Source organism: Jaculus jaculus, chromosome 9, assembly GCF_020740685.1.
Source record: "Jaculus jaculus isolate mJacJac1 chromosome 9, mJacJac1.mat.Y.cur, whole genome shotgun sequence".
In the NCBI taxonomy this organism is placed as follows: domain Eukaryota; kingdom Metazoa; phylum Chordata; class Mammalia; order Rodentia; family Dipodidae; genus Jaculus; species Jaculus jaculus.
Window position 1 is genome coordinate 77293389 of NC_059110.1, and position 25978 is coordinate 77319366.

The 25978-nt window shown below is 48.7% G+C and overlaps 1 protein-coding gene across 1 annotated transcript in view; it reads right to left on the minus strand.

The window, feature by feature from the left end:
• The window catches only part of Trpv3 (transient receptor potential cation channel subfamily V member 3), a 45737-nt gene that overhangs the window by 10236 nt on the left and 9523 nt on the right, over nt 1-25978 (minus strand). The window contains exons 2-13 of the mRNA XM_004672385.2: nt 24095-24229; nt 22724-22844; nt 11309-11413; nt 11097-11183; nt 9997-10151; nt 9104-9280; nt 7378-7518; nt 5506-5786; nt 3439-3615; nt 2374-2532; nt 1594-1695; nt 218-291 (exon numbers count right to left, since the gene is read on the minus strand). Coding sequence (XP_004672442.2) covers nt 218-291; nt 1594-1695; nt 2374-2532; nt 3439-3615; nt 5506-5786; nt 7378-7518; nt 9104-9280; nt 9997-10151; nt 11097-11183; nt 11309-11413; nt 22724-22844; nt 24095-24229 — 1714 coding nt within the window. The remainder of the gene's footprint in view (nt 1-217; nt 292-1593; nt 1696-2373; nt 2533-3438; nt 3616-5505; nt 5787-7377; nt 7519-9103; nt 9281-9996; nt 10152-11096; nt 11184-11308; nt 11414-22723; nt 22845-24094; nt 24230-25978) is intronic.

The following is a 25978-nucleotide window of genomic DNA, read 5'->3' on the forward strand; positions in this document are numbered from 1 at the left end:
TAGAGTCAGCCAGCCCTGCCAGAAGATGGTGGGCTCTGTCTTAAGGGTTTCTAGTCCTCTTCACAGGCATGTATGTGCCTCTGTTTAAAAGACAGAGGGGAGATCCTTGGACTGTAACAATTGCAGAATGCCTGGACATAGTGATATGGTTAGGTGGCTATTCCAAAGGGACTTCAGCCTTGCCTATCAAGTGGAGCAAAGGGACAGGCCTACTTACAAGACAAAGTGAAACCAAGCATCCGACAGGATGGACTGCAGATCTGAGGGTCTCAGCAGGAAGATGGCAATGCCCTGGGACCAGACAGGAAAGACAAATTGAACCTTCTTCCTGCCCTTCACCCAAAACTCCAAGGAAGGAATGCTTCTCCACCATGGATCCTTGGGGAGGGCTGAATGTATGGTGACCCAGCCAGAGACCATGGGTGGGATTTGGAAGGCAACCTGTGCCTGGAGGACATCGGTGACCCCACAGTGAGGGTGGATGCTCCCATAAACTTCTTACCTCTCTGAATCTTCACTCCCACCCTCACCCCAGAACCTGTGAAGCAACAAAATTACTAAAGCTACCCATCACTCCACAAATGTGCCTCACTTTCCAGCCTCTGAGTTTTCATACCCACTGTTCCTCATGCCTTCCCTGTAATGACCTGTGACCAATGTCCATGTGTCCCATCCTTCCAGTATTAGTGCCATCTCTGTCTTCAAGTTTCCCTCCCTCCTCCTGCAGCCAGGTAAGTCATCTCCCTTCTTCTGAGCACTGGTCTCAGACCAATTCAAGCCCTATCAGAGTCAACCTTAAAGTCTAGATGTTTGTACCCATGTTACTTACCTCCTTTAAACTGTTACACAAGAAAAGCAAACTTCCTCCATCCCTATCACCTCCCCCAGTGCCCCACATATGGACAGCTCAGAATTTGTAGGTTGATTTCTTGGCTGGTTAGGTGTGGGGATGAATGGGTGAACAGATGGAAAGATGGTTAGAAAAAGAACGAAAGGATGGAAGATGAAGCTATGTGGGGTTTTATTTTATTTTTTAAGTATTTTTTTTTTATTTTTTTGAGAGAGAGAGAGAAAAACAGGCAGGTAGAGAGAGATAGAATGGGCATTCCAGGGCCTCCAGCCACTACAAACAAACTCCAGATGCATATGCCCCCTTGTGCATCTGGCTTATCTGGGTTCTGGGGAGTCAAACTTGGGTCCTTTGGCTTTGCAGGCAAGAGCCTTAACTACCAAGCCATCCCTCCAGCCCCTTATGTGGGGTTTTAAATGGATGAATGAGTATCTGGGTGGATGGTGGGAGGCATATGACTAAACAGGGAATGTGGATGGGAACTGAGTGGCTGGAAGGACAGGTAACTGGACAGTTCAGCAGACGAATGGAGGGGCTGGAGCAGGTAGAACAGGCCTGCCTTACTCACTTACTCCCATGTTGTAACTCAGGAATCTAAAGCTTAGAAAGGAAGTGCTTCCCCAACTTCACCCAGTACCAGAAGCAATGGCATCTGCATATGTAGTATGAAGGAGGAAAGTTGGGCCTGTGCTCAGCCTGTCTGCTTCAAGGTGCAGTCTGGAAGGATATAGAAGCCCACTTACCTCTTTCACAGAGATGCATGTGGCCCAGATGAGCACAAACATCCTCCCTAAGAGCTGCAGCCAGCCCATCTTGTGCGTCAGGGCCAAGGGGTGTGGGAGGGCCTGGAAAAGAAGGTAGGAAGGTGATGCGGATAGAGTGGGCTGTAAAAGGAAGCTTTGGAGGGACCATGACACACACACATGCCAGACCCTAAAACTGGATCAGAGGCCAACATGGAACCCCGTCTCTGTAGAGGGCAAGAGAACTGGCAGCCCTCTGACCCTGCCCTCCCCACCCTCTGAACCCAGAATTCCACAGGAAGGAGCACAATGCAGTGTGTGCTAACAATCTCACATTCCCACCTTCCCAAGCTCACCCACCAGACACTCAATGGGGCTTCATAACACAGTTCAGCAAAGCCGAGATTCTGCACTCCACTAATGGGTGGGAAACTGAGGCCCATAAGTCCAGAGTGGAAGGGAAGCTAGGCCTCCTCCTGTGAGCCTCAGTAGAAATGCTTAGTCCATTCTAGACTCAGATAAAAAGCCCTTGCAGGGCCTGGACTCTTCATTGCCCAACTTTCTCCCAACATGAGTCTGGCTGGAGCTGAACACCTGGGTATTAGCTCCACTAAGCCTTGAAAATATATTCTGTTCCCTAGGACCTTTGAGTACAACAATTGGATGACTTCATCAAAATATCTTGGCTTCTTGGGGCCTCAGTTTCCCTATCTGCATATGAGGCAGCTCTAAGTTCCTCCATCTCAGATTCCCATTCCTCCGCCCCAAGGACCCTCATACCTCCTCCTCCCGGGGACGGTAATAAGAGACAAGTGTCAGGGTGATGTTGTAGAAGAAGTAGAAGCAGAAGGACAGGAAGAACATGTACTTGGCAAATTTCTTCCACTTCATATGCAACAGCGTGTGCAGGGGCTCAAGGGTCAGCATCTCATGCCGGTTCTGGGGACAGAACACCACCACCAGTCACCATGGAGCTGAGGCAGGCAGGGAGGGACCATTTTTAAAGGGCCCATCAGGAACTCTGAGTCAGAGCAAGGCAGAAGGCTCCAGTCATGCCCAGTGGACTGGCTTGACTGGAAATGTTGGGAGGGTAACTTCTGGCTCCTGAAGCTCCTCCCCAGTGTATGCAAATACCACAGGAACCTGGAGTTTCTGGTTGGAGGGTCTGATGTATAGCAGGGAATGAGAACTAGAAAAAGGTTCTAGTCCCTGCATATCCTTAGGACATCTCCTGACCCTCTCTGAGCCTCATCACTTCATCCACAAATCCCTTCTCTGCCAATCAGGATGCAGTGAAGGTAGGCAGAGAAGCTAGATAAGGCAAGCTCTAGGAAGCAGTGCTGTTGGTAAGATACAAAAGATGGGCACCCAGCCTGCTACGTAACCACCCTCGGAAGCTGAGACCTGTCAGAGCTGATCCTCCCTCTTCCCCTCCAGCTTCACTAACCTCATCCAGAAAGGACCCAGATTGTTCTCACACTTTGTACTCTCTCACCTATGATCTCTTAGACTTAGAGGAAGAGAGAACTCTAAGCCAGGCCAAATGAATTATCTGGTTGAGGGAGTGAGAAAAGATCAATACCACATACCTCCTCATCCCTATCCACCCGCAAACTGCATAAGATTCTGAAGCCAGAACACTCCCCACCACTAAGGTCTATAGTTGACCGCAACAGAGACACTCAGTATCTACCTGGGTCTCACCCTGTCTGTACCAGACTCCACCACTGAGACAAGAACCAAGCAACGAGGGAACTATGGCACAGGCCTTCCTAGGACTCAGGAGCCCTGACCTGACATCCAGCCCTCACTCCCTGACCCTGCCAGCCTGCCTGGGAGACACACATCAATGTTGGTGTTGTAGACAATGATTTCCAGCACAGAGTTGTCTGTCATGGTGTCCACATTTGTGAGGTCATAGAGTGAGGACGACACAGGACCATATGCCCAGTCTGTGAACTTCCTAGATAGGCTCCGGAGAGGTTTCTCCTTGATCTCACGACTGAGGATGTACTTCAGGATCTGGGAATGAGAAGAAAAACAGACCATCAGTAGCCCATATGGCTGGATCAGTCAGAAGTAAGCTGACCAGGAAAACATTCCCACCAAAGATGGTGTGAGTGCCACCTTCACCTGACCCTGGTCCCCAGATATACCTGTAGAATAGACTAGTTTGTGGTTCTGCTTGTCTTTCTGGGACCAAAGGTATGGAGGCCCTTTCACATGCATGCTACAGAAAGCTGCACCATCAGCTTATAAATCCCTATACCAGGTCAGGGGAGTATCCAGCAACAATTAATCATCTTTCAAAATAATTTCCATGGGGCCTGGACTTGAAGCTATCTGTTTCTCCAGTTTCCCCATGCCACCCTCAGTCCACACCCTTCAGCTGAGGCTCACCACTCTGGTCAGACAAACGGTGACATCAGGCTCCAGCCAAATGGTCAGCGATTGTCGAAATCTCGGGAGTTTTTAAAACCCTGAAATCTAGCTCACAAGCAAAGGGAGGAGAAACCTGGAGGATGTTTTACAAAGTTCCCCCAGTAGATCCTATGTGCAGAACTGGTGGAAGACTACTGATATCCAGTTCACTATTTCCAATAAGCTGAACATTGGATCACCCTAAGCTGGGATCAGCACATCCAAGGACATGAACCCAAGATCCAAGAGCATGGATGTCATACAACCTTGAAGCATCACCATTGCAGCTCCCATGATAGCCCAGGCACAGAGCACCACATAACCTTCAAAAAAGCCCCAAGGTCAGGTCTGTGTCCTAGAAATCACTGTGCCTCCACTCCCAGCATGGTGGCCACTTTGGCAGAATTTTCCAGGGGACACTGAATAAAGAATAGAAGGAGCCAGGAAGGGTGTGGGCACCTCCTCCAGACCAGCCCCAATGAGAACACTCTTCTGTAGAGCAAAAGTGATCCACAGCCATCTCCCTACAGCATATCTCCTCCCAGGCTTGGGTGGCAGGGAGAGTAAATGACACTGGAGCACACAAGAACAAGACCTTTGGAGGATGCTTGACCTGCAAGTGCCTTCTGACTTTCCTCAGAGCCCCAGCATGCTGTAACCCTGGGATAGCAGGGGAAGAGGGGGTGGGGACAGGAACACAATTCCTCCTCTGTTGAAGCCCTACTCCATCTCTCCCTCTCCCATAAGGAAATAAAAAGATCCTTTGTTAGCTCCAGCCATGGCCACTGAGACAGGACCCAAGGCCTTCAGGGCAGCTGACTGGGGAGGCAGGCACACAGCTGGAAGTGTACAATAGCTGCCACCCACCCAATAACCTCCTGTCCTCTCAGAGGACACAATGCCCTTCTAGGATATGTCGCCTGAGAAGGACATGAGTCCTTGACTTGACCTCAGCCAAGCTATGGCTCTGACCACTCATAGACACCTCAGGTCCAGCCCAACCTGGGGTTTCCCTGGAGTTCCTCAGCCACATCACACGAGCACAAAGGCCATATAGCCATGCCCTCTGCTGGGGATGAGGCCTGATTACCAGGCTGGGATTCTCTCCATCACCAAGCAGCAGAAGCCCATTAGCTATAGACTCAGAGCAGATAGTCTAGAACTGATATCTTCACAAGAGGCTGGAAGTCTTGAACGTCACCACCTAGGCATGCTCAGCCACAAAACATGTGAGCTGTTACATCATCTTGGCCTTAGGGATTCCCCATTCTGGTCCCACTTAGGAAATCCCAGAATAAGAGACAGAACCATGGAGTACAGGACTAAAGCTCACATACTGCATTTCACTGGGCCACCACTACATTTCCAGACCTAAGGCTGGGCCCTTCCCAAGACTGAGGCTGGGAGAACTGTGAGATCTTCAGAAGATCCCCAGTCTGGCAGAGTGGCAGCTGCGCCTCACCAATCTCCCCTTTCACCCCAGGGCCCCACCTCGGCCTTGCCCATCTTGGCTGCCAGCTGCAGTGGTGTGAGGCCATCATTGTTGCGCATGGTCTCCAGCTCCCAGTTGCCACTCCTCAGCAGGATCATGTCATACATGTGCTTAACGAAGTCGTTCTGGGTCCTGAAGTCCTCAGCCACAGTCACCAGTGCATGCAGGATGTTGTTTCCCCGGGAGTCCTGCGAGGTGATATCCGTCTGATCATTCTCCATCAACAGCTGAACGATCTCTGGCTGGTTAGTGCATGCTGCCAGGGCCAGGGGTGTCTCACCTGGGGAAGGGAAGCACTGCCCTCAGTCCTCTCATGGGCCAGAAGCAATGTCCCCCAGGTTCTGGACCAGGAGCATATGCTAAGCATCTCAGCAGCATTGACCACTGAGTTTCTCTGACTATCTCCCCTCCTGCCCTTGCACAGGACAGACTGCAGCTAGATCACTGCAGTGGCCACTTCACTGGTCTCTCCACTCCCTGCTGGCCCTGCAACATTGGCTCAGCACAGCAGCCAGACCCACTCTGTGAATGTGTGAATCTCACCTTCCTAGAATGAAAGCTTAAGTTCCAGCACAGTGCACAAAGCCCTACATCTCCTGACCTCATTCCCTCACTGGCTCCCCTTTGGCCTTCTTCCTGTTCAACATCCTGGGCATTTTCCAACTGCAGGGCCTTTTCCCAGGCTGTTCCTTCTGCCTTGCTCACTCTCCCACCTACTTCCAGTCTTGATCAATCACCTTCCAATGAGTCACTCTAACTACTTACTCACAATTAAAATTCCCTTCCCTCCCACCCCAGTGAGAACTGCTGGCCCCATCCAACAGTGTTCCCCATACTGGCTGCAATCTGGTCCTGTGCTGGCACAAGATTGGCTGAACGAGAATCCTTCAGGATTCCCATCTAGTCCTCTGAAGTGGGCAAATTTCACTGCACCTAAGTTACACATTTCACCTTTTTTTTTTCCACCCAAAGCTCTGTAAAGAAAATGGTAACATTGTCAGACTAAAAAGAGTCCCTTCTGGCAATCCTGACCTCCCTCTACTACTCCCCCCACAAAAAAAAAAAAAAAAAGAAGAAGTGAAGCCAGGAGGCTGTGAAGCAAGGAATCAATTATCTCAGGCATGACAGTCAGACAGTAACTACCACAAAGACTGCCAGAACCACAGCCTTATACCAAAAGCACTTCTGTGGGAACATCTGTCCGGCACACGTGTATGTTATTTATCCACAGGGCCAAGAATTGCTGTTTCAAAATATTCTTCGTTTTTGTCGTCAGAAACCAGCCCTTGCCTCGCCTCCTTGAATACACCCATGGTTTCCTATGGCATAAGGGCTTCTCACCACATACATACATGCTCCTCTTTGAAAAACCTGATTTTGCTTTTTTTTTTTTTTTTTTCCTTAGGTTAACCTAACCACAATGGCTTCTGGGCTTCCTGGCCTATCAGAAGTTTGCCTCTTCTCGCTTTGGAGGCCCCAGTCTGCAGTCCTGAGAGGGCTGGGCACAGAGAACAGAGTTGGAAGCCAGGACACCCACCTCCATCTAAGCCTTACTGCTCTGGGAAAGGTCACTTTCCCTCGGCTCTGCCTCCTGGCCTGTAAAATGAGATTGTGTCTGTGTCCCCAAGCCCCGCCCCAGGTCTCTGCTCCCTGCGGGCAGGCTCCTCCACCCCAGCCCACACCTCTGGTTCACTGGGGTCCTTCTCGCACTGACCAGCCCAGCCTCCCGGGTCGGGGTCGGGCTGTGACCCACAGAGGGGGTCGCTGGCCGACAGCTACCCATTGCGGTGGGGACGGCTGCGGTGAAGCACCGGGCCGGGGACCCCCACTCAAGCCTCGCCTGTCCCCCAGCGGCTCGGGGCTCCACCCACCGAAGTAGAAGCCTTCGTGCTGGTACTTGGGATTGAAGAACACGCCCTTGGCGTGGGCGTTGACGTCGGCGCCCGCAGCGATGAGCAAGGCGGTGATGTCTCCCTGGCGCCGCTCGATGGCGATGTTCAGCGCAGTCTGCCCTGTGGACCGAGTGGAGTTGGGGTGACACCAACCTAGTGATCCCGGAGCCCTCAGCCCCAGGTTGTGTTCTGGGAAAGCAGTAATAAGCTGCTCCCCACTGTGGAGGGAGGAACACCCACCGCCCCCTGCAAGCACAACACAGCAAAGAGTCCCCTAAAAACCCAGAGGCAGCCACGCCTTTAATCCCAGCACATCAGAGACAGGTAGGAGGATGGACGTGAGTTCGAGGCCACCCTGAGACTCCATAGTGAATTCCAGGTCAGCCTGGGCTAGAGTGAGACCCTACCTCGAAAAAAAAAATGCTTTGGGGCTGGAGAGATGGCTTAGCTACCAGTTAAGGCACTTGCCTGCAAAGCTAAAACACAAGGTGGCTCATGCACCTGAAGTTTGTTTGCAGTGGCTGGAGGCCCTGACACAACCCCCATTCTCCCTCTCTCTCCCTCTCCCTCTCTCTCTGTCTCTCTCTCTCTCTAATAAATAAAATTATTTTTAAAAAAAACCTTTTGAAGGTCTTCAGAGTTCAAATAATAAATCAATATGACATTCCCACATGAGAAGGGTTAAGGACCCAAGCTAGGCTCTCACCTGGAGAAGGTGAAATGCTTATAGTGTCCCCTGACATGTCGGCATAATGGCTAATCATGAGCTGATCATTTTTGCTACAAGCCCCTAACCACACTGGGCTGTCTACTAACTCCAAAAACTCAAATGAGGACTATATTATTAAATACTCACAATGGATTTCCCAGGCAGGAAAAAAAATGAAAGATCCTAAATGTTGTCCCTTCTGTGAGGCAAACCACCAAACTAGACTAAAATGGCACAGTTAGTAGTGATGAGGATAATGGCATTGACGGCTGCTTCTGCTAGATCTGGCCTGACTCTCTAACCTTAGCTCTATTCATTTATTTATATACTTATCTATTTATTTTTGATTGTTTGGTGGCACTGGTTGAGACCCAGGGCCTTACACATGGTAGGCAAGCACTACCCTCCCCATTAAGCTACATCCTCACCCATGCAGCCATCTTCCCAACGCTCAAAGCTGCCAAATCCATCCCCAACCAAGGGCTCTGTCCTGGCCTCATTCTGGATCCTTCTTACCATGCAAATTATGAGTCAAGCATTCACTCTAAAGTCACCCATCCCCATTGACTCTCTGTTATAGTACTTTCTCTTATTTTATTAATGTGCATATGGCATATTCTGTCTAAAATGACCTTACTTAAAGCAGTGGTCTTAATCTGACTTGTCTATCACTGCGCCACCGGGGCCCACAGTCAGTGTCCGTCACTGCACCACGGGGGCCCACGGTCAGTGTGTCCGTCACTGCACCACGGGGGCCCACGGTCAGTGTGTCCGTCACTGCGCCACGGGGGCCCACGGTCAGTGTGTTCGTCACTGCGCCACCGGGGCACACAGTTAGGGTGCAACACTATTGCAGAAAGAAGGAAGGGCAAAAAGGTTCCTGTTGCTTATCTGGATTCTCCATAGCTAAAATGCCTCTGTGTGGCAAGGCCAGCATGGCCTGTGGCCTCACCCACCCTAGAAAACCTTATCCTTAGCCCTCTGGCCTCAGACTACCTTCATAGGCCTCCTCTGTGTATTCAGCATTGATGAATCTGTCCAGGATGCCATTCTCCTCAGCAAAAGCCAGCAGGATTCGCACAATCTCCTTGGTGCTGGGGTTGATGTTGAGCAAGGCCTTCATCAGGCAGGTCTTCCCTGTGTCTGAAGCTGTTAGCTTGTGCATGAGGAAGTCTGCAGGCAAAGCCAAGGATGGAGGTGTGGGCAGGAGGCCAGTCGCCCTGGGCCTCCTAGCCAGAAGAGGATGTGAGAGTTACAGCTTCACACATCAAGAGTGCACTGCACATCTTCCACCCTGTATGGCCCTTCCTGATCACCACTCCCTCCACCCAGACCACCCCACCAGCACTCTTTCTTCCTCTCCAGCTCCTTCCCTGGTTCCTTATCCCAGGTTCCACCACCCATGAGAGCTCATCTGTGGCCTCTTTTCTTTGACCTCAGCACCTTCTCCATGGTGGTGGGGGAGGGGGACATGAAATCTACATCTCTAGCCTGTGCCCTCCTCATGGACTCTAAGAACAGCTCATCTCCTCCCCTTCAATCTGGTCCTTCAGGGAGCTACTCCCCAACCACATCCCCAAGGCTGCCCAAGTCCCTTAATTTCTGCTAATGCTACTGCCTGAAGAACTCACCAGAACTCCCCATCCCCTGCCCTCCAAGACCTGCTTCAGAGACCCTACAGTGTCTTAATAGCAGTCTTCTCCAGTAACAGTTAACCATGCCTCTCAGCTGCCTACACCCATCCATGGCTCCCCATGCCCTCTCAGTTAAGTTCAAGGTTAATAGCCCAGCACTTAGGGCTCCTCACACTACAACCCAACAGGAGATGGGACAAGCAGAGCCAAATAAGGGCTTCCGCCCTGTACCCACTTCCAGGACCAGGCACTGACCAGGCACGTCCAGGCCACGGCGCCTTGAGCAAAGCTCCTGCAGCTCCAGCAGCAGTTCCATGAGCTCCTCCACACAGCCCTCAGACACGGCCATGAAGATGTACTTCTTCAGATGTTTCTTCTTCTGCCTCTGCTCTTCCTTGGCCAGGTTTGCACTGAGGCCGAAAAATGCTGCCAGCTCACCACGCATGCACTCTAGCCTCCTCCTCCTCCTCCTGCATCAAAGCTGCCCACTTCCAGGGCATTGCGCTGGCCCCCACACCTTCCATGCCTGTCTCAATGTCCTCAATCCCTGCGCTTATGCTCTGGCCCAGGGTTCTGTGTTGACCCATCAGGCTCCCTTTCCAGTCCATATCAAGCACACTTATCAAAATATGTTGATAAACATGTGGGAATGATCAAGAAGGGTGTATTCCTACCAGAGCCATTACTTTGAAATATGGGACTAAGTAAGGAAAAGAAAAGTTCCTTTTAATATTTTGTGAACTTTTTTCCCTGTCCCACACTCCAAGTAGATAATCATTATAGTGCAGATGTATCTATTTTTGTTTGGATGTCTTCTTACAAAATGCATACTGCTGTTTTGTATGCATGAATTTGAAATTTACACGAAAGTCCCATGCTCGGGCTGGAGAGATGGCTAAGCGGTTAAGGTGCTTGCCTGCAAAGCCTAAGGACCTAAGTTTGATTCCCCAATAACCACATAACACCAGATGTACAAGGTGGCATATGTGTCTGGAGTTCATTTGCAGTGGCTAGAGAACCTGGCACAACCATTCTTTCACTATCTCTCTCTCTCTCTTTCTCAAATAAAAATAAAAATAATATTCTTATAAGTCTCATGCTAAAAATATCATTCTTCTATATAGTGTTTGAAGGTCTTATGATAAATGGGTATTATACTATAATTTATAAGCTTTGGTATTCCATTCCCCACACACACACAAAATTCCCTACATGTCACAGTCATAGCCAAGGTCTAGGTCTTCAGATATTTGTCCCAACTCGCCTGGAAGCTTCTTCTGCTCTCCTGTGAAGGCCATCCCTGTGACACTTCCCTTTGCTGGGCACAATGAGATGACAGGAAGTACCACACTCACCTTGGACTGTTGGGATTGGATGGGGTCTCTGTCACATCATCCTGAGGAGACTGAGGGGAGTCCATGTCATCACAGTTGCCAGAGATGCTGGAGGTGTGGGGTAGGGAAGACAGAGAGCCAGCTAGTATGCCACACCCAAGCTGGCCAAATGGCCCAGGCCAGTCACGGACTGCTCGTTGGAGGAAAGGGTTGCACCAGGGGCTGGTACTTACCACTGGCGGATGTTGGAGTCCATGGGCTTGGAGAAGATAGGAGGGGAGGTCTTGGTGACTGTGGGATTGGGCTCAAACCCTTCTATCTCCAAGAAGAAGTGGGCACTGAGGGGACACCCAAGCAAGGCTGTTAGAGCTGAGGGAGGGCCTGTCTATTTGTGTGTTCTGCAGCCCTGCCACAAAAGGCCACCCACACTGAACCTTCACCCTCCAACTCTGTGCCACATGTCTTCTTCCAGCGCTCACAGCAGCCCTGTGTATGTGCACAATATCATCAGCCACATTTTACACATGGACCCTGGGAGGACTCCTATCCCTGGAAATAGCATGCATCTGGGCCCAAGAAGATCACTGCAGGTGGCCCACTATCTGAGGGTCTGCAACTACACCCAGATGTGAGGCCCTTCAAAGGCCAGCACGTGACAATAGGAATTGCTTCCCCATCTCCACCCAGATGCTTCTGAAACTCAGGCCTGAAAGGAGAGACATGCTGGGTTAGATCAGATCCTATCAGGCCTTCCAGCATCTTGAGGGAGAAGGGAAGGGCCAGTGTCGTCACACTGGCTGTTCTCACACTGCCCACACTACCTTTAATCAGAACTTGTGCTTTTTTCTTTTCTTTTTGTCTTTGGAGATGGGGTCTAGCTCTAGCTCAGGCTGACCTGAAATTCACTATATAGTCTCAGGGTGGCCTCATCGGGATCCTCCTATCTCTGCCCCCCTGACTGCTAGGACTAAAGGTATGTACCACCACACCTGACTAGCTTGCACTTTTTGTCACAAAAGAAAATGGGCTGACCCCCATGTCTCAGAGAACATTGCAGAATTGTAAGGGCCACAGAGTAGGTAGGGATGTCCTGAGCCCCTCCCCCCAACAGAGAATGACTGAGGCCTTCATGACCCCACAGTGAATACCAGCAACCCCACTGAGGTGGGTCCTCAGATAAAGGGGAGTAGGGGTAGGGGATACAGAGTTTAACCTTTTATAACATAAAATATGATGTTAAAAATGAAGGGCTGGAGGGATGGCGTAGCAGTTAAGGCATTTGCCTGCAAAGCCAAAGGACCCAGGTTCGATTCCCCAGGTCCTACATTAATTAGCCAGATGCACAAGGGGGTGCACACATCTAGAGTTTGTTTGCAGTGGCTGGAGGCCCTGGAGTACCCATTCTCTCTCTCTCTCTCTTTCTCTCTCTCTCTCTCTTTCCCTCCCCCCCTTTCTCTCTCTGTCAAATAAATAAAAATAAAATGTTTTTAAACGAAGCCAATCAGGCTGGAGAGATAGCTTAGTGATTAAGGCACTTGTCTGTGAAGCCTAAGGGCCCATGTTCAACTCCCCAGGTCCCATGTAAGCCAGACACACAAGATGACGGAAGTGTACAAGTATGCATGTGCACAGAAGGTGGCACAAGTGTCTGGAGTTTGGTTGTAGTGTCTGGAGGCCCCGGTGCACCAATTCTCTCTCTCTCTCTCTCTTTCCTTCTATCTTGCTCCCTCTCTCTCTCTCTCTCTCTCTCTCTCTCTCTCTCTCTCTCTCTCTCTCTTTCTCATAAAGAAAAAGAAAAAATAATAAAAAATAAATTAGGCAAATCATATAATACTAGAAAGTACTACAATGAGCTGCTGTGGGAAAATGACCAATAATCTTATGTGCTGACAGGGGACATGCCTGTGCAACAGTGGTACCCAGCCTAGGTGGGTAACCAACAACTCTCGGATGAGCTAAGAGATTGACTCAGTGGAAAGAAGCCCTTAGCTGGAACTGGTAACTGAGTTAGAAACCTATGAAAACCAAAATCATGGACTCCAGCAACCTCCCACTAGTCTTTGGCCAAAAGAGTGGCTACACCCACCTAAATCTCTTTTAATTAATAATGCTTATCCCATTGAACCTATGCTGACCTCAGTCTCCTTTGTAGAATCTGTTTTGTTTTTTTTTTTTCCAGAAGGCAGCTAGAATGAGGAGATAAACAACCCTTCACACATCAGCCAGGACCCAGGTGAAGCCACAGAGGAATTGATGAGATGAGCAAGAATGCTGCTTCAATAGCGAGCCTGTCAACCAGCGCCAAGGTCATGGACACAGGCACACACATAGGACACTCAAAACACACCAAAGCAGAAACCCAGAACCTGCTGATAGCGCAATACTAAAGTAGACTTAAAACATGCCCACCACAGCTCAGGAAATTTTGCAGAAGAGGAGGTGGAAAGAATGAGCCACAGAGTGAAAAGGAATGTCCAGAGGTACTGCCCCCCCCCCATTACAATGACTGACTAATGCTCTCACGCCTCATAACCTACAAACCTAGGGGGAATACCAGCAAGCCCACTAAGGAGGGCCCTCAGCGGAATGGGAACAGGGAGGATGGGAATGATGGTACTAACATATGATGTATCTATGCAACTTTCTACATAGAAAAAAAATTTAAATGAGGCAAAAGTTGTATATTTGTCTGTGGCGTTAGAAGATGAGGATTCTGGTTGTTTAGGGTAAGTAGTAATAAATTAGAGTAAAATAAAAAAGAATTTTATGGAGTTCTGGCAATTTTTGTTTCTTGACGTGTGTGTGTGTGTGTGTGTGTGTGTGTGTGTGTGTGTGTGTGTTGGAGGAATGTGTTTCCCTTGTAAAAATGTATCTAGGGCTGGAGAGATGGCTTAGTGGTTAAGGTACCTGCTTGCAAAGCCTAAGAACCCATATCCAACTCTCCAGATTACACATAAGCCAGACCCACAAGGTGACACAAGCATGCAAGGCAGTATATGCGCATCAGGTGGCACACACGTCTGGAGTTCAATTGCAGGGGCTCAAGGCCCTGGTGTGCCAATTTTTTCTCTCTCTCATAAAAAAAATTATCTAACTATAAACTTGACTTGTATACATGTATATAATAATATTGATTTTATTTAAAGCAAATGTATGCATAAACAAACACCAAAAAGCTTGGAATTTATTTTTCAGTAATTTTATTTATTTATTTATTTTTATGTTTTTGTGTGAAAGAGAAAATTGGTGTGCCAGAGCCTCCAGCCACTACAATTGAATTCCAGATGTGTGCACCATCTTACATGTATGTGTGACCTAACACACTTGTGTCATCTTGTGTGTCTGGCTTACATGGCACCTGGAGAGTCTAACATGGACCCTTAAACTTTGCAGGCAAGCACCTGAACTGCTATGCTATTTCCCCAGTAATTCCTAAAAAAGAAAGAAACAAACAAACAAACAAAGAAAAGAGAAGAGAAGAGGAAAGGAAAGGAAATAAAAGAAAAGAAAAGGGGCTGAGAAAGTTGATCTAGAACAGGGAGAACTAGAGGGGTTAGGAACAGAGCTAAGAATCACCAATTCAGAAAGAAAACCCAGACCAGGCATGGTGGGATATGCACATATTCCCAACACTCAGGAGGCTGAAGCAGAAGGGTCACAAGTTCAAGGTTGGCCTGGCCTACATAGCAACACTGTCTGAAAAGAGAAAAATGTGAGAATGGCTATTTACCATCAAAACAACATGCTGAAGGGCTGGAGAGATAGAATAGCAGTTAAGGCACTTGCCTGAGAAGACTAAGGACCTAGGTTCAATTCCCCAGAACCCACGTAAGCCCGATGCACATGGTGGTGCAATGTATCTGGAGTTTGTTTGCAGTGGCTAGAGGCCCTGGTGCACCCATTCTCTCTCTCTCTCTCTCTCTCTCTCTCTCTCTCTCTCTCTCACACACACACACACACACACACACATACACACACACACACACACACACAACTTTCTGTCTCTCTCTCTCTTATAAATAAAAATAAAATATTAAAAAAACAATGATGAGGTTGTACGGTGAGGGGCTTGTGTACTGCTACTAGAAATATAAATTGGTGCAGTTACTCTGGGGCTCCTCAAATAATTAAAAATGGAACTTCCAAGGCTGGAGAGATGGCTCAGTGGTTAAAGGCACTTGCATGCAAAGCCTGAGGACCTGGGTTTGATTCCCCAGAACCCATGTAAACTCAAATGCACAAAGTGGTGCATGCATCTGGAGTTCTTTTGCAGTGGCAAGAAGCCCTGACACATCCATCCATATTCTCTCTCTCTTCTAACAAATAAATAATAAACAAAATTTACAAAATGGAACTTCCATGTGCTCCATCTACATATTTCTGAGTATATACCTATCCAAAAAAATTGAAGTCAGTTTCTTATCAAGACATCTGCATATCCATGTTTATTACAGTACTATTCATAATAGCTGAGTTATGGAATTAACCTAGGTGAATAGGTAAATGTAATGTGACATAAATACACAATGGTGTTTTATTTAGCCACAAAGAATAACAAAATTATGCAATTTGCAGGAAAATGTTTGTAACTGGAGAATGGCATGTTAAGTGAAATATGCCAGACAAGTTATCATGTGTTTTCTCTCATAAGTGGAAGGTAAGAAAAAAGGACATAAAACTAAAAGGAGAGATGCTTGGGATATAGAAGGAAAATAATAAAAGTAGAAGGGGAATGAGAAAAAGTAACAAGAGGTGAATATAACCAAAGTACAGTATGAACTTGTACAGTAATATCATAATGAAACTCCTTGTATAATTAATAGATGTTAATAAAATTTTAATAGAAAGACAGACGGAGGAAAAAAGGAAGGAGGGGGGAGAAAGCTTAAACTTATACCCAGAGCTTTTCCTCAGAGAGGGGGGAATGAAGGAGGGCAAAGGAAACCCTGGGAAAACATGTCAGGCAGTGGAGGGGAAAGGTTGGGACCACAGTTATCTTCCTCCATAGGGAATGGGGACACTGCCCCTAGAAAAGCAAGACACATGTCTAAGCTATGACTCCCAGCCAGGCCCACCTTCTGCCACACCTACAGACATATGTGACCTTAGACCCTACATTGCACACTGGGAGATGAACCGTCTGGTGACACTTCCTTCCTAAGGCCAAGAAGGATCAGTGTGGCCCTTGCCTTCCACATGGTACCTCAGAGGAGCTCCAAGAGTTCAATCACACCCATGTCAGGTTCAGAAAGGAGGGCAACAACGCAGGACAGAGCCCATTCTAAAGAGGAAGCAATGGAGACTCAAGGTGCGGAAGCAGCTCCCCCAGGGCAGAAGCAAACTGGTCAGAGTGCCTGCTTCCCAATGTTCAAGTTCACAACTGATGGGGCAGTCCACACTGCCCTGCTCTTGACTTAGTCCTCCTGACTTGCTACAAGCTGAAGCCACTACATGGGGCAGCCCCAGAAGGAGCGTGTCCAGGTGGAGTTGGTAGGAGTGTCCCAGGCTGGCCTCAGCAGTCCCTTGCTTCATTTCAGACACAGACATGCCTGGAAGTCTAGAGCTACTCCAGAAATGAAGCATAAATGAGGCAGGGGACATTCTGGCCCTTGCCTTCCTGTATCCGGACCATAAAAGGAAACCTTCTGCCAGGTGTGGTGGCTCACACATGCAAGAAGAATTGCTCAAGTTCAAGGCCAGTCTGCACTACAGAGTGAGGCTCTTTTGAGAGAGAGCGATAGAGAGGAGAGAGAGATAAACACCTGACATGACCTAAAGCAAATCCTCCTTTCAAAAAGAAGGTAAATGGATAAGAAAACCCTTACCTGGGGACACAAAACCTTAGTACTGGCCCAGTTCTGCATGTCTCTTGCAGGTCCAACATGGACACTTTCCATGTCTGGGCCCAATGGGATAATGGTTGGGGAGATGATTCCTAAGGCCTGAACCTGAGTCAAGGCAACTCTGAGGTCATCCAATTCATGGAATGTCCATCTGAAGGAGGCATCAGAGGTCAACTAGTCTAATTACCACACTCCTCTCTGCCACTCCAAAGCTGGCCCCACTCCACTGTGGCAGCTTGAGTCAGAGACCAAGCACATCTGCTGGAGGCTCACCCTCAAAACATCCTGCTTGAGGGTTGCCAAATTCCATACAGAGCCCCCAAGTTTATACCCATGGCTTTTTCCCAAGACAGTTGGTCTGCTTCCCTGAGCCCACTCTGCTCTACCTATGTGAAACCTTAGTAGGCTTTACTCAACAAATACCTATCAAGGATCTATGAAATGCCAGGCACTCTTCTAGAACTGGGGTGGCAGTGAGCAGAATCCTTCTTCCCAGTGATGCCAATGGGTTGGTCAGAAATGGCCCCACCAAGGTGAAACCAGGTCACAGTAAAGCCAAGCAATGGCTTCTTATTGAACTTACAAGGACAATACACTGTCCTCCAGCTGTAAGTCCCTCAGTGGAGGAGACTATACTGACATCACCTTTGACTCTCCAGTATCATCCTTGGTTCTCCAACACTGGTCCTATACTCAAAGACCTCACTGAAGGGATGTGTGGAAGGAGGAGTGAAAAATAATCCAGTGGAAGGAAGAGTGGCTGATCAGACAAACGAGCAGACAAGAGGCTGAATGATGGGTAAATGATGGAAGGATGGAAGGAAAGATGGATGGATGGATAATGAGCACACAAGTGGGTAGATAAAGTGAATAGATGGAGAAGTCTGTGGACAAGATCAGTCCTCAGGCAGAACAATACTACCTTAAACTACAAATGTAAGAAGCTGAATTCTTCCAGTGATTTGACTGTGTTCCCAGTAGCTTGGAACCCTCACCTCTTCCTAAGCCCACCCCTTCCCAGTCTTATGCACAAAACTGATGAAGGGTTCTTTACCTCTTCTCAAGGCCTTCTCCAAGAGCCCAGGTTTAGCCCAGAAAGCCATGTTATGAAAATATGAAGTAACCATGCCAGAGACTGAGGGTCCAGAAGATGAAGGGGGAAAAAGTAGCACTTCACAGTACAGTGACCTCACTGAGGCTGGGCCACGGGGCTGCTGCATCAGCTCATCATCTCCTTCTCTTATTTCCTCGCTTGATCCTTCTTCGATTCATCCATTAACTACGCATTTATTCAGTGTAGTAAGCTTAGTGGGCAGAGAGAGGACAGATGGTCCTTCCAGGAGCTCCATCCTCAGAGATCTCAATCACTACTGACATTGCCCCAGTGACCACATCAACTTCCTCAGGGAGATATGGACTATGGAAGTTCAAGGAAAGGATGCTGCCTGGGTCTTGAAGCATACCTGTGGTTTGTGTAATGCCCTGAGGTGGAGACGAGCATGAGAAAAGCCTCCTGGGTTGGAAGAGAAACAGTGTTCTGAGGAAAAAACCCTCTGATGCCTGAAGAACTGGATGTGGAGAGAGGAGTGATGACATCAGGTGAGGGAAGATCAGGTTGTTGGGCAAGGGCCTAACTTCCAGGGCAGGGCCTGACCCACAACTGTCCTACTTGCCTCTGCATGCCAGAATCCCACCCACCATTGTAAGCACATGGTGAGGTCTTGGCCACATGACATCCTGGCTCCTGCTGCTTTCGATCCTCATTGTTTATTTCAACTTCCTACCCTCCATCCAGGCCAAAGGGCATCACCTGGGTATAATTAAATCAGGTGCACAGAGATATGTGCTCTATTTCTTCTGCATTTCTGCCCCTTTGAGAGACAACTCTGGGGCTAGAAGAAACCCCTATGCTAGAAAGAAGCTTGTCCAGCCATATGATTTTACCTAAGAAATACCCAAGTGCTCTGAGCTCTTCAAGGCCAGCTCCTCCACAGCCTGCACCCCTGATCCTAGACATCACTTTGCCAAGGGCCCAGGAAGGAAGCCATGATGGAAGCTACTTAGCGAATGGCATGATAGTTCAGGAAAAGTTCTCAGGTCCAAAAATCTGTCACCTGTAGACCTCCTGGCGCCTTCAATCCCATCATTACATTACATCATTACAATGTAGCTGAGGTTGCTCTCTCTCTGTCTTTACATTTATCTTATTCGCTCCTTTTTCTTTCTAGGCCCAAGTCTTTTTTTTAGTGTTCATATTTTTTTTATTTATTAGAGACAGAGGAACAGAGACACAGACAGAGAGAGAGCGAGAGAGAGAGAATGGGTGTGCCAGGGCCTCTAGCCACTGCAAGTGAATTCCAGACACATGCACCATCATGTGCATCTGTCTTACATGTGTTCTGGGGAATCAAATCTGAGTCATTAGGCTTCACAGGCAAGGACTTTAACTGCTAGTCCATCTCTCCAGCCCTCCCCCTTTAATTAATATTTTATCTTTATTTATTTACTTATTTATTTAAGAGAAAGAAATAGAGCCAAGTCTCTTATTAATTATTACATGTGTATCTGTACTTATGTGTGGATGTATATGACGTGTGGGCATGTTCATCCCATGGCACATGTGAAAGGTCTGAGGACAGCCTCAGGGTATTTGCCCTATCCCTGCACCCTGCCTGAGACAGAGTCTCCCTTATTATTTTCTTTTTGCCACTTCGCTTTGTGTGTACCATATTTGTCCCTCAAGCTTCCAGATTCTTCTGACTCAACCTCTCACTGTGATTGCAGACACATGTGCCATGTTGCGTCCCACTTTTTTTTTTTCTTTTTGGTTTTTCTAAGTAGGGTCTCACTCTAGCCCGGGCTGACCTGGAATTCACTACATAGTCTCAGGGTGGCCTTGAACCCACAGCGATTCTCCTACCTCAGCCTCCTGAGTGCTGGGATTAAAGGTGTGTGCCACCATGACCGGCTCCATACATCCCACTTTTGAATGATTGCTGGGGAGTCAAACTTAGGCCAGCAGGCTAAAAAGCAAGGCTTTAACCACGGAGAAATCTCCCCAGTCCCCTTGGCCCAAGTCTATACTCAGTTCTGAGGGAAGGGCCCAAACCTTCACATGAGGGTCCTCAGAGAGTCTTTGGAACCACCATTTAAAGACACAAAAGTGCCACCTCATACCCTTGGCTAGGCCAAGCAGTCAGTCATTTGGTCAGTAGTGCTTAGCATGGAACATAGTTCATGAACTTAGTGGGCTCCATAAAAACAGCTCAGCTAGTCCTGATGGGGAAGAGCTTAGGGTTTTCCTGAGAGCCTGTCCTCAGTCTTTCCCCATATCCAAACATCTTCTGGGGAAATGAAAGGGGAGAAGATCCAGGAGGGTGGTCCTCACCAGCTTAGCTCAGTGATGCTTTTGATCCTTCCGGGATGGACGCATGAAGATCCAAACTAGCCTCATGCTCCCATGTCTTATCTGCCCTACCTCCGCCTCCTCCCAGTTTTCTCTTCTGCATCCCAAACTGGAGGCTCTGCTTGATGTTCTTCAGACTCCTCTTAGTCCTTCACACATAAACTTGGCACATTCTTCCTGACTTTGTTCCTTCTCCTCTGGCAGGTTCATGGTAGAAGTAGCCCTGCCATCCCATCCCACTGGCATAAGCAGACACCTCTTGAGTCTTCTTTCTTCTTGTCTCCCACCGAAGATCCCATGACTAGCACCTCTTTGATCCATGCCTTTCTCCATCCTTGACCACCCAGCTTCAGACCTTACCATCTGCCATCTGAACTTCTCAACTGCTTCCTAATGGTCTCCCTGACCTCAGCCTCCCCTCCAATTCATTGTCCACATGGGTCATTCAGCAAATTTTCCAAAATGCAAATCTCACTGTGGCCTGCTTTCCTCCCTCGGGAACTCTTCCTGTGGCTCCCCAATCTCCTTGGGATTGTCCACATTCCTTAACTGGCCATCCAAGATTCAGCCCCAAACATACCCATCTCCCTAAAGGCTCCTCTATTTACCTAGCACTTCAGCTACCATAAATCCTCCTCAGTCCTTCCTCCCAGTCTTTGTTCCCATTGACCCACTACCTGATATGCCCTTTCCCTTCAGCTCTACCTACCAAGGTCCACTCTAGCACTACCTCCTCTAGGAAGTGCACTGAGATGTTCCACAGGGTCAGAATGACCCACCCCTCTGTCTTCATCTGTCCCCTAGTTTGCCTCACTCTAGATACTTCCCACATTCTCTTTGAAGCTCTTCCACCAAGGCTATGAGCAGCATCTCGTGTTCTTTCTCTTATGTCCTTAGTTTTCCATCCCCTGGTGCACAAAACACACTTCAGAGATTATGATTTGAATCAACCCAAGCTCACCCACAACCCAAGAGGGGGGCTTAGGTAGGGGCAGAGGAATCACATCAAATGAGCCATCCTAGGCTGCAGGCCACCCAGGACCATGGGAAGCACAGCTGAGGTGGCCTGGTCTAGATTGGCCCAATTGAAAAGCACCCAATAAACTGAAAGGTGGAAAAGCAGCTATGAAAGGAGAAAGGTGTGTTTCTAGAGGAGTTCTTTCTCTGTCTCAGTATCCTTCATGTCGCCAGCTGGTAATTAAGCCTAACCATCCCATTATTGCCCAGTTCCTAGCAGCCCCATGGAGTAACAGCCATGGTGGTGATGAAGGAAATAAAAACAGTACCAGAATAAGCATATACCAAGCACTGACCTCATACCATGAACTGTGCTGAGCACTGAACACACACCAGACACTGTGCTGAGCACTGATCTCACACCAGGCACTGTGCTGAGTACTTTGTTGGTACAATCTCAATTAGTTATCATCCTGTTAGTTGATGCAATTACTGATGTCCCCATGTAAGGCCAATGTAACACAACTCAAGTCATCTTGCTTATAGCCTCCATTTTACCCATCAGGTGACCTTGCATCCTAAGACAATGCCATGACCATTCCCCACAGGGTACACAAATTCACTTGGTATCCAAAGCTAGACCTGGTAGTACACACCAGTAATCCTAGTACTCAGAAGACTGAGGCATGATGAGCTATCCTGGGCTATATATCAAGTTTGAGACCAACCTAAGTAACATAAGACACTATCTCAGGGGAATAAAACTCACCCAAGAGTGTTATTGTGCTGGACACTGGTGCCTAGCCTATTTCTTAATTGACATTGGCCATGAGAAAGCCAGGCACCTTCTGATTGACCATGGCTCAAGATAACCATTCTGACTGCCTTGAGGTGACAAGTTCTTCCCAAAACATGCTTCTGATCCTACGTCCCTAAAAAAAATTATACTTTGCACATTTCCTGATCTCTGTCTCTTTCTTCCAGCAGCATCATCTGCCCTTCTAGTTTTCCTAATACATCCCATTACACAGATGGGGTTAGGAGGCCTGAGAAACCAAGCTGGGCACACAGTGGACTGAAAATGGTGTGTGTGAAACAAATACCCAGGTGAAGGTCTGAGCTATCTAGAATGACCACCCACTGTTTTGATCATGTTCTCAAGAGTGGCTCGAGAAACCCTAATCCCCTTCAAAAGCATTCCTGGATGTTCTTGCTTCAGTGTTTTCTGATCCCTTCAGGGAGACCTCTCTGATTGTGCCAATCATGAAGACCTCCTCAGCAAAAGCCTCTGAGTATGCAGAGCTGTCCCCCAGTGATAACCAGTTGGGCATCAGCCATCCTAGATGACACTTGGATGGATCCACAGGATGCAAGGAATTCCTCAGATGGATGCCTCCTGTGCCCTGAACTGGACCAAGCCCGGCCCCAGCCTGCAGTCCTACCTCTTTTTGGTGGGGGTGAGTTCCGCCGGCCTCTTCTCTGTCAGCACTACAGAGTTCCCACTGGGGGCGGTGGTTCTCCTACCCATGAGGGGCACCATCTCCTTGGGGTGGGCATTCATGGCTGGAATATGATCACAGGGCATATGTTCACATTGAGAAGGCAAAAGGGTGTTTCTGGAAGCTTCGTACACCCATTGGGTACCATCTACCTCCCACTCACACCCCTGGGACAGGGAGCTCACTCCCTGTCTTTCCAGGCTGCCAGTTGTTCTTGGGACAGGCAAACTGTCCCTGAAACTTTCATGTTCCTTGACTCTAAAGTCCTGAGAGAACCCGAAAAAAGCCTCCAAGTAAAATCCACTGTTAATCCCAACCTCCCCCAAATCATCATCCCTACTACTCTCCAAATGGACTCAGGAGAATTAGCTCTGCTCTCTCCATGTCCTCCTTAGGTGACTCAGTGAATGTTTAGATCCATTTGTCAAGGTCAAAGATTAAAACAACAGAAGTATCACCTTCTTTTCTCATTTCTTTTCTCTAGACATTCTGCTCGAAGTAACATAGCCTCTGTATTTCTCAGTGCCCAGGTAGTCTCTGCAGGTCATCATTTCCTTTGCCCCTCCCTAAAGCTGAGCCTAACCAGCTCATGATTGGCTGTTGTTAGACACCCCTCCCCTTGCGGGGGGTCCTAACCCATGACAACAGTTGTTCCATCCTTCATGAACTGGGCCCAGGAAGGTGGCTGTTCCAGGCAGCTGGGACCGGGAAGGGTCAGGACAATCTGGGCTGGGATTGTATCAGCTATAATTAGCTCCTGAGTCACCCCATAAGCCCTGTGTTCTCACCTGCGGGACTCTCTTGCCACCCAGGATCCAGCTTCCTCACCCAGGGAGTGTATGTCACACCTCCCAGGACCTGACACTGATTGAAATGGTCTGTCGCAGAGACAGAGACAGGCTCAGGACCCACAAGGAGAACCCCACATCTGCTGTCTCAAGACCTATGGGTGCCTAGGCCCTGTCCCCCTACCACTAGGTTACCTACCACCCTCCTGCCATGGGGACTCACATCTCTGAGCTGGCTGAAGGAGACACAAACCAAGCCTTGGCCCTAGGGTGATGAAACCTCTTCCTTCTTGGGATTCCCAGTCCTCAGGAAAAGGTCCCTTGGCCTGTCAGAACCTGCATTCTCTCACACACTTGTGGCCAAAGGTCCACTTGACTTTGTAACTCTCACTAGAATCACAGCTCCCTCATCACCTTCCATGAGGCCCACAAGCAAAGAGATGTCATGGCCAAGAGGAGCCCAAGCCCACACTCTAGACTCCCCAGAGGCAACAGAGGGTCGCTGCCCTGTAAGGCAAGGACTCACCTGGTGAGATTATGGGTGGTGGTGACAGCCCTTGTTCTAAGTTCACCGCATGTCTGGGGCTGAAGACTCCCCGTTGGGAAGGTAGATGAGGCGGCGGCGAGAGGCTCTCATCGCAGGCACAAGGATAGCTGATGGCTGGAATGAGGCATCAGAAGCAGAACTGGCTAGGCCACCTGCCCTTGGCGCCAGGCAGGCCACACCCCCACCCACGTGCCCTGTGTGAGTCACCCCCACACCACACAGCTGCCTCATCCCATAGGAGAAAAGGTAGGGGATGCACCTGCTTTGGTACAAGACTGAAAGTCTGATTTCTACTCTTCCTTCTCTTTTATCTGATCAAAAGCCTCAAGTTCCTCATTTGGAAAATGGGAATAGATATAATAATGGAATATGTATACATACTTATATGTATGTATGTCTATAAGATAATAGAGAACTTACTTCCAAAGGGTGTTATCAGGAGCCAAAAGATCATGGAGGCAAGAAGGCTTCATGAAAAATCCATTGCTCTGCCCTAGTCCCTGAGAGAGGCTATAGCCTAGGGCTGGTCTGGTTGACCCCAAGGGTAGCCAGCCTCAAGACTTAGCATCCATCCTTCAAAGTCAGTCCCTGGAATCAGGCCCCTCAGGGGCAGAAGAAGTCCAGGACTTTCCAGCAGTAACTGAGCATCATAGACCTACATGTGAGATAGCCTCACTGCTTCAGTCATTTCTCCCAAGCATTGGTTTCCTCACCAGTGAAACAGGCATAACCCACCCTGCAGGGTCACTATGCAAGACCCATTGGAAATGGCTAGAACAAGGCCCATGTGCAGAATGAATTCAGGAATCTGTTATTGTTATTGTCCTGCCAATTTGTTCTCCCAGAACTGGCCAGAGCACTGCAGGAAGACTCTGTGCCCTCCCTGCTGGCCACGTGGCTGCTGGGAAGTGGGTGGAGCAAGGCTTGACTTGGGAACTGCACACCTGCGCCTACAGGGAAGAGGTGAGCAAAGAAGATGGAGTGGAAGTCCCTGCTGTGACCGTGCTGGGGTTGACGCAGCAGGGACTTTCCCAGCTGCCTCCAGGAGGCAACATGCTGGATCATTGCAACCTATGAGGCCTGGGGAGCCCCACAGGAAGTAGAGTCAGGCTTCAAGGACATGAGAGAGCATGACCTGTAGCCAGCACAGGTCAGAGCAGGCTTTGGGTGTGACTGAGGTAGGGGGCTGTGTGTGCAGTTTAAACCAACAGGGCCCGAAAGTTCCCACTCATGTTCTGAAATCTCTCTGCTGTGCCTGAAATACCACATCAAAGCCCTACCTTGGATGAAGCCTGTCTGGGCCTGACTCAGCTCTTGCCCCTCCTGGCTTGCTTCTGGCTATTTAAGAAACCTGTGCATGAGGCCATTCCTGTCTCAGTGTTGAAGCTTCCCTTGTGTTCATGCTTTTCCTCAGGGAACAGCTGTGGGGTCTAGATAAAACAGCCCCTTGTCTCCCACCCAAGAGAAGAGCATGAGCAAAGGCCCCTCTCCTGCAAGTGGCAACAGAAACAGAAACAGCTTCATGGAAGCCCAAACGCAGAGGAAGCACAGCTCCATTGGGCTGGTCTATATTCAGTCTCACTGAGTCCAACCTGAGGCCATCTCCATCCTCAAGATACTTGTGGACACAGATGAAAACAGCTTTGTTAGGGATCATAATCTATGAAGTTAACAAGGTCCACCCAAAGAGGGAGAGAGTCATCTAATGGAAAGATTAGGATGGGCTCAAGGCAGAGAGAGCATTTGTAGACCTGAAAGGACAGAAACTGCATCCGCAGAGTCAACTCCCCATGAAGGCATGGTAATATACCCGGGGCAGTGTATGAACTCACCAGACAATTAGACATGGAGCTGACGTACAGC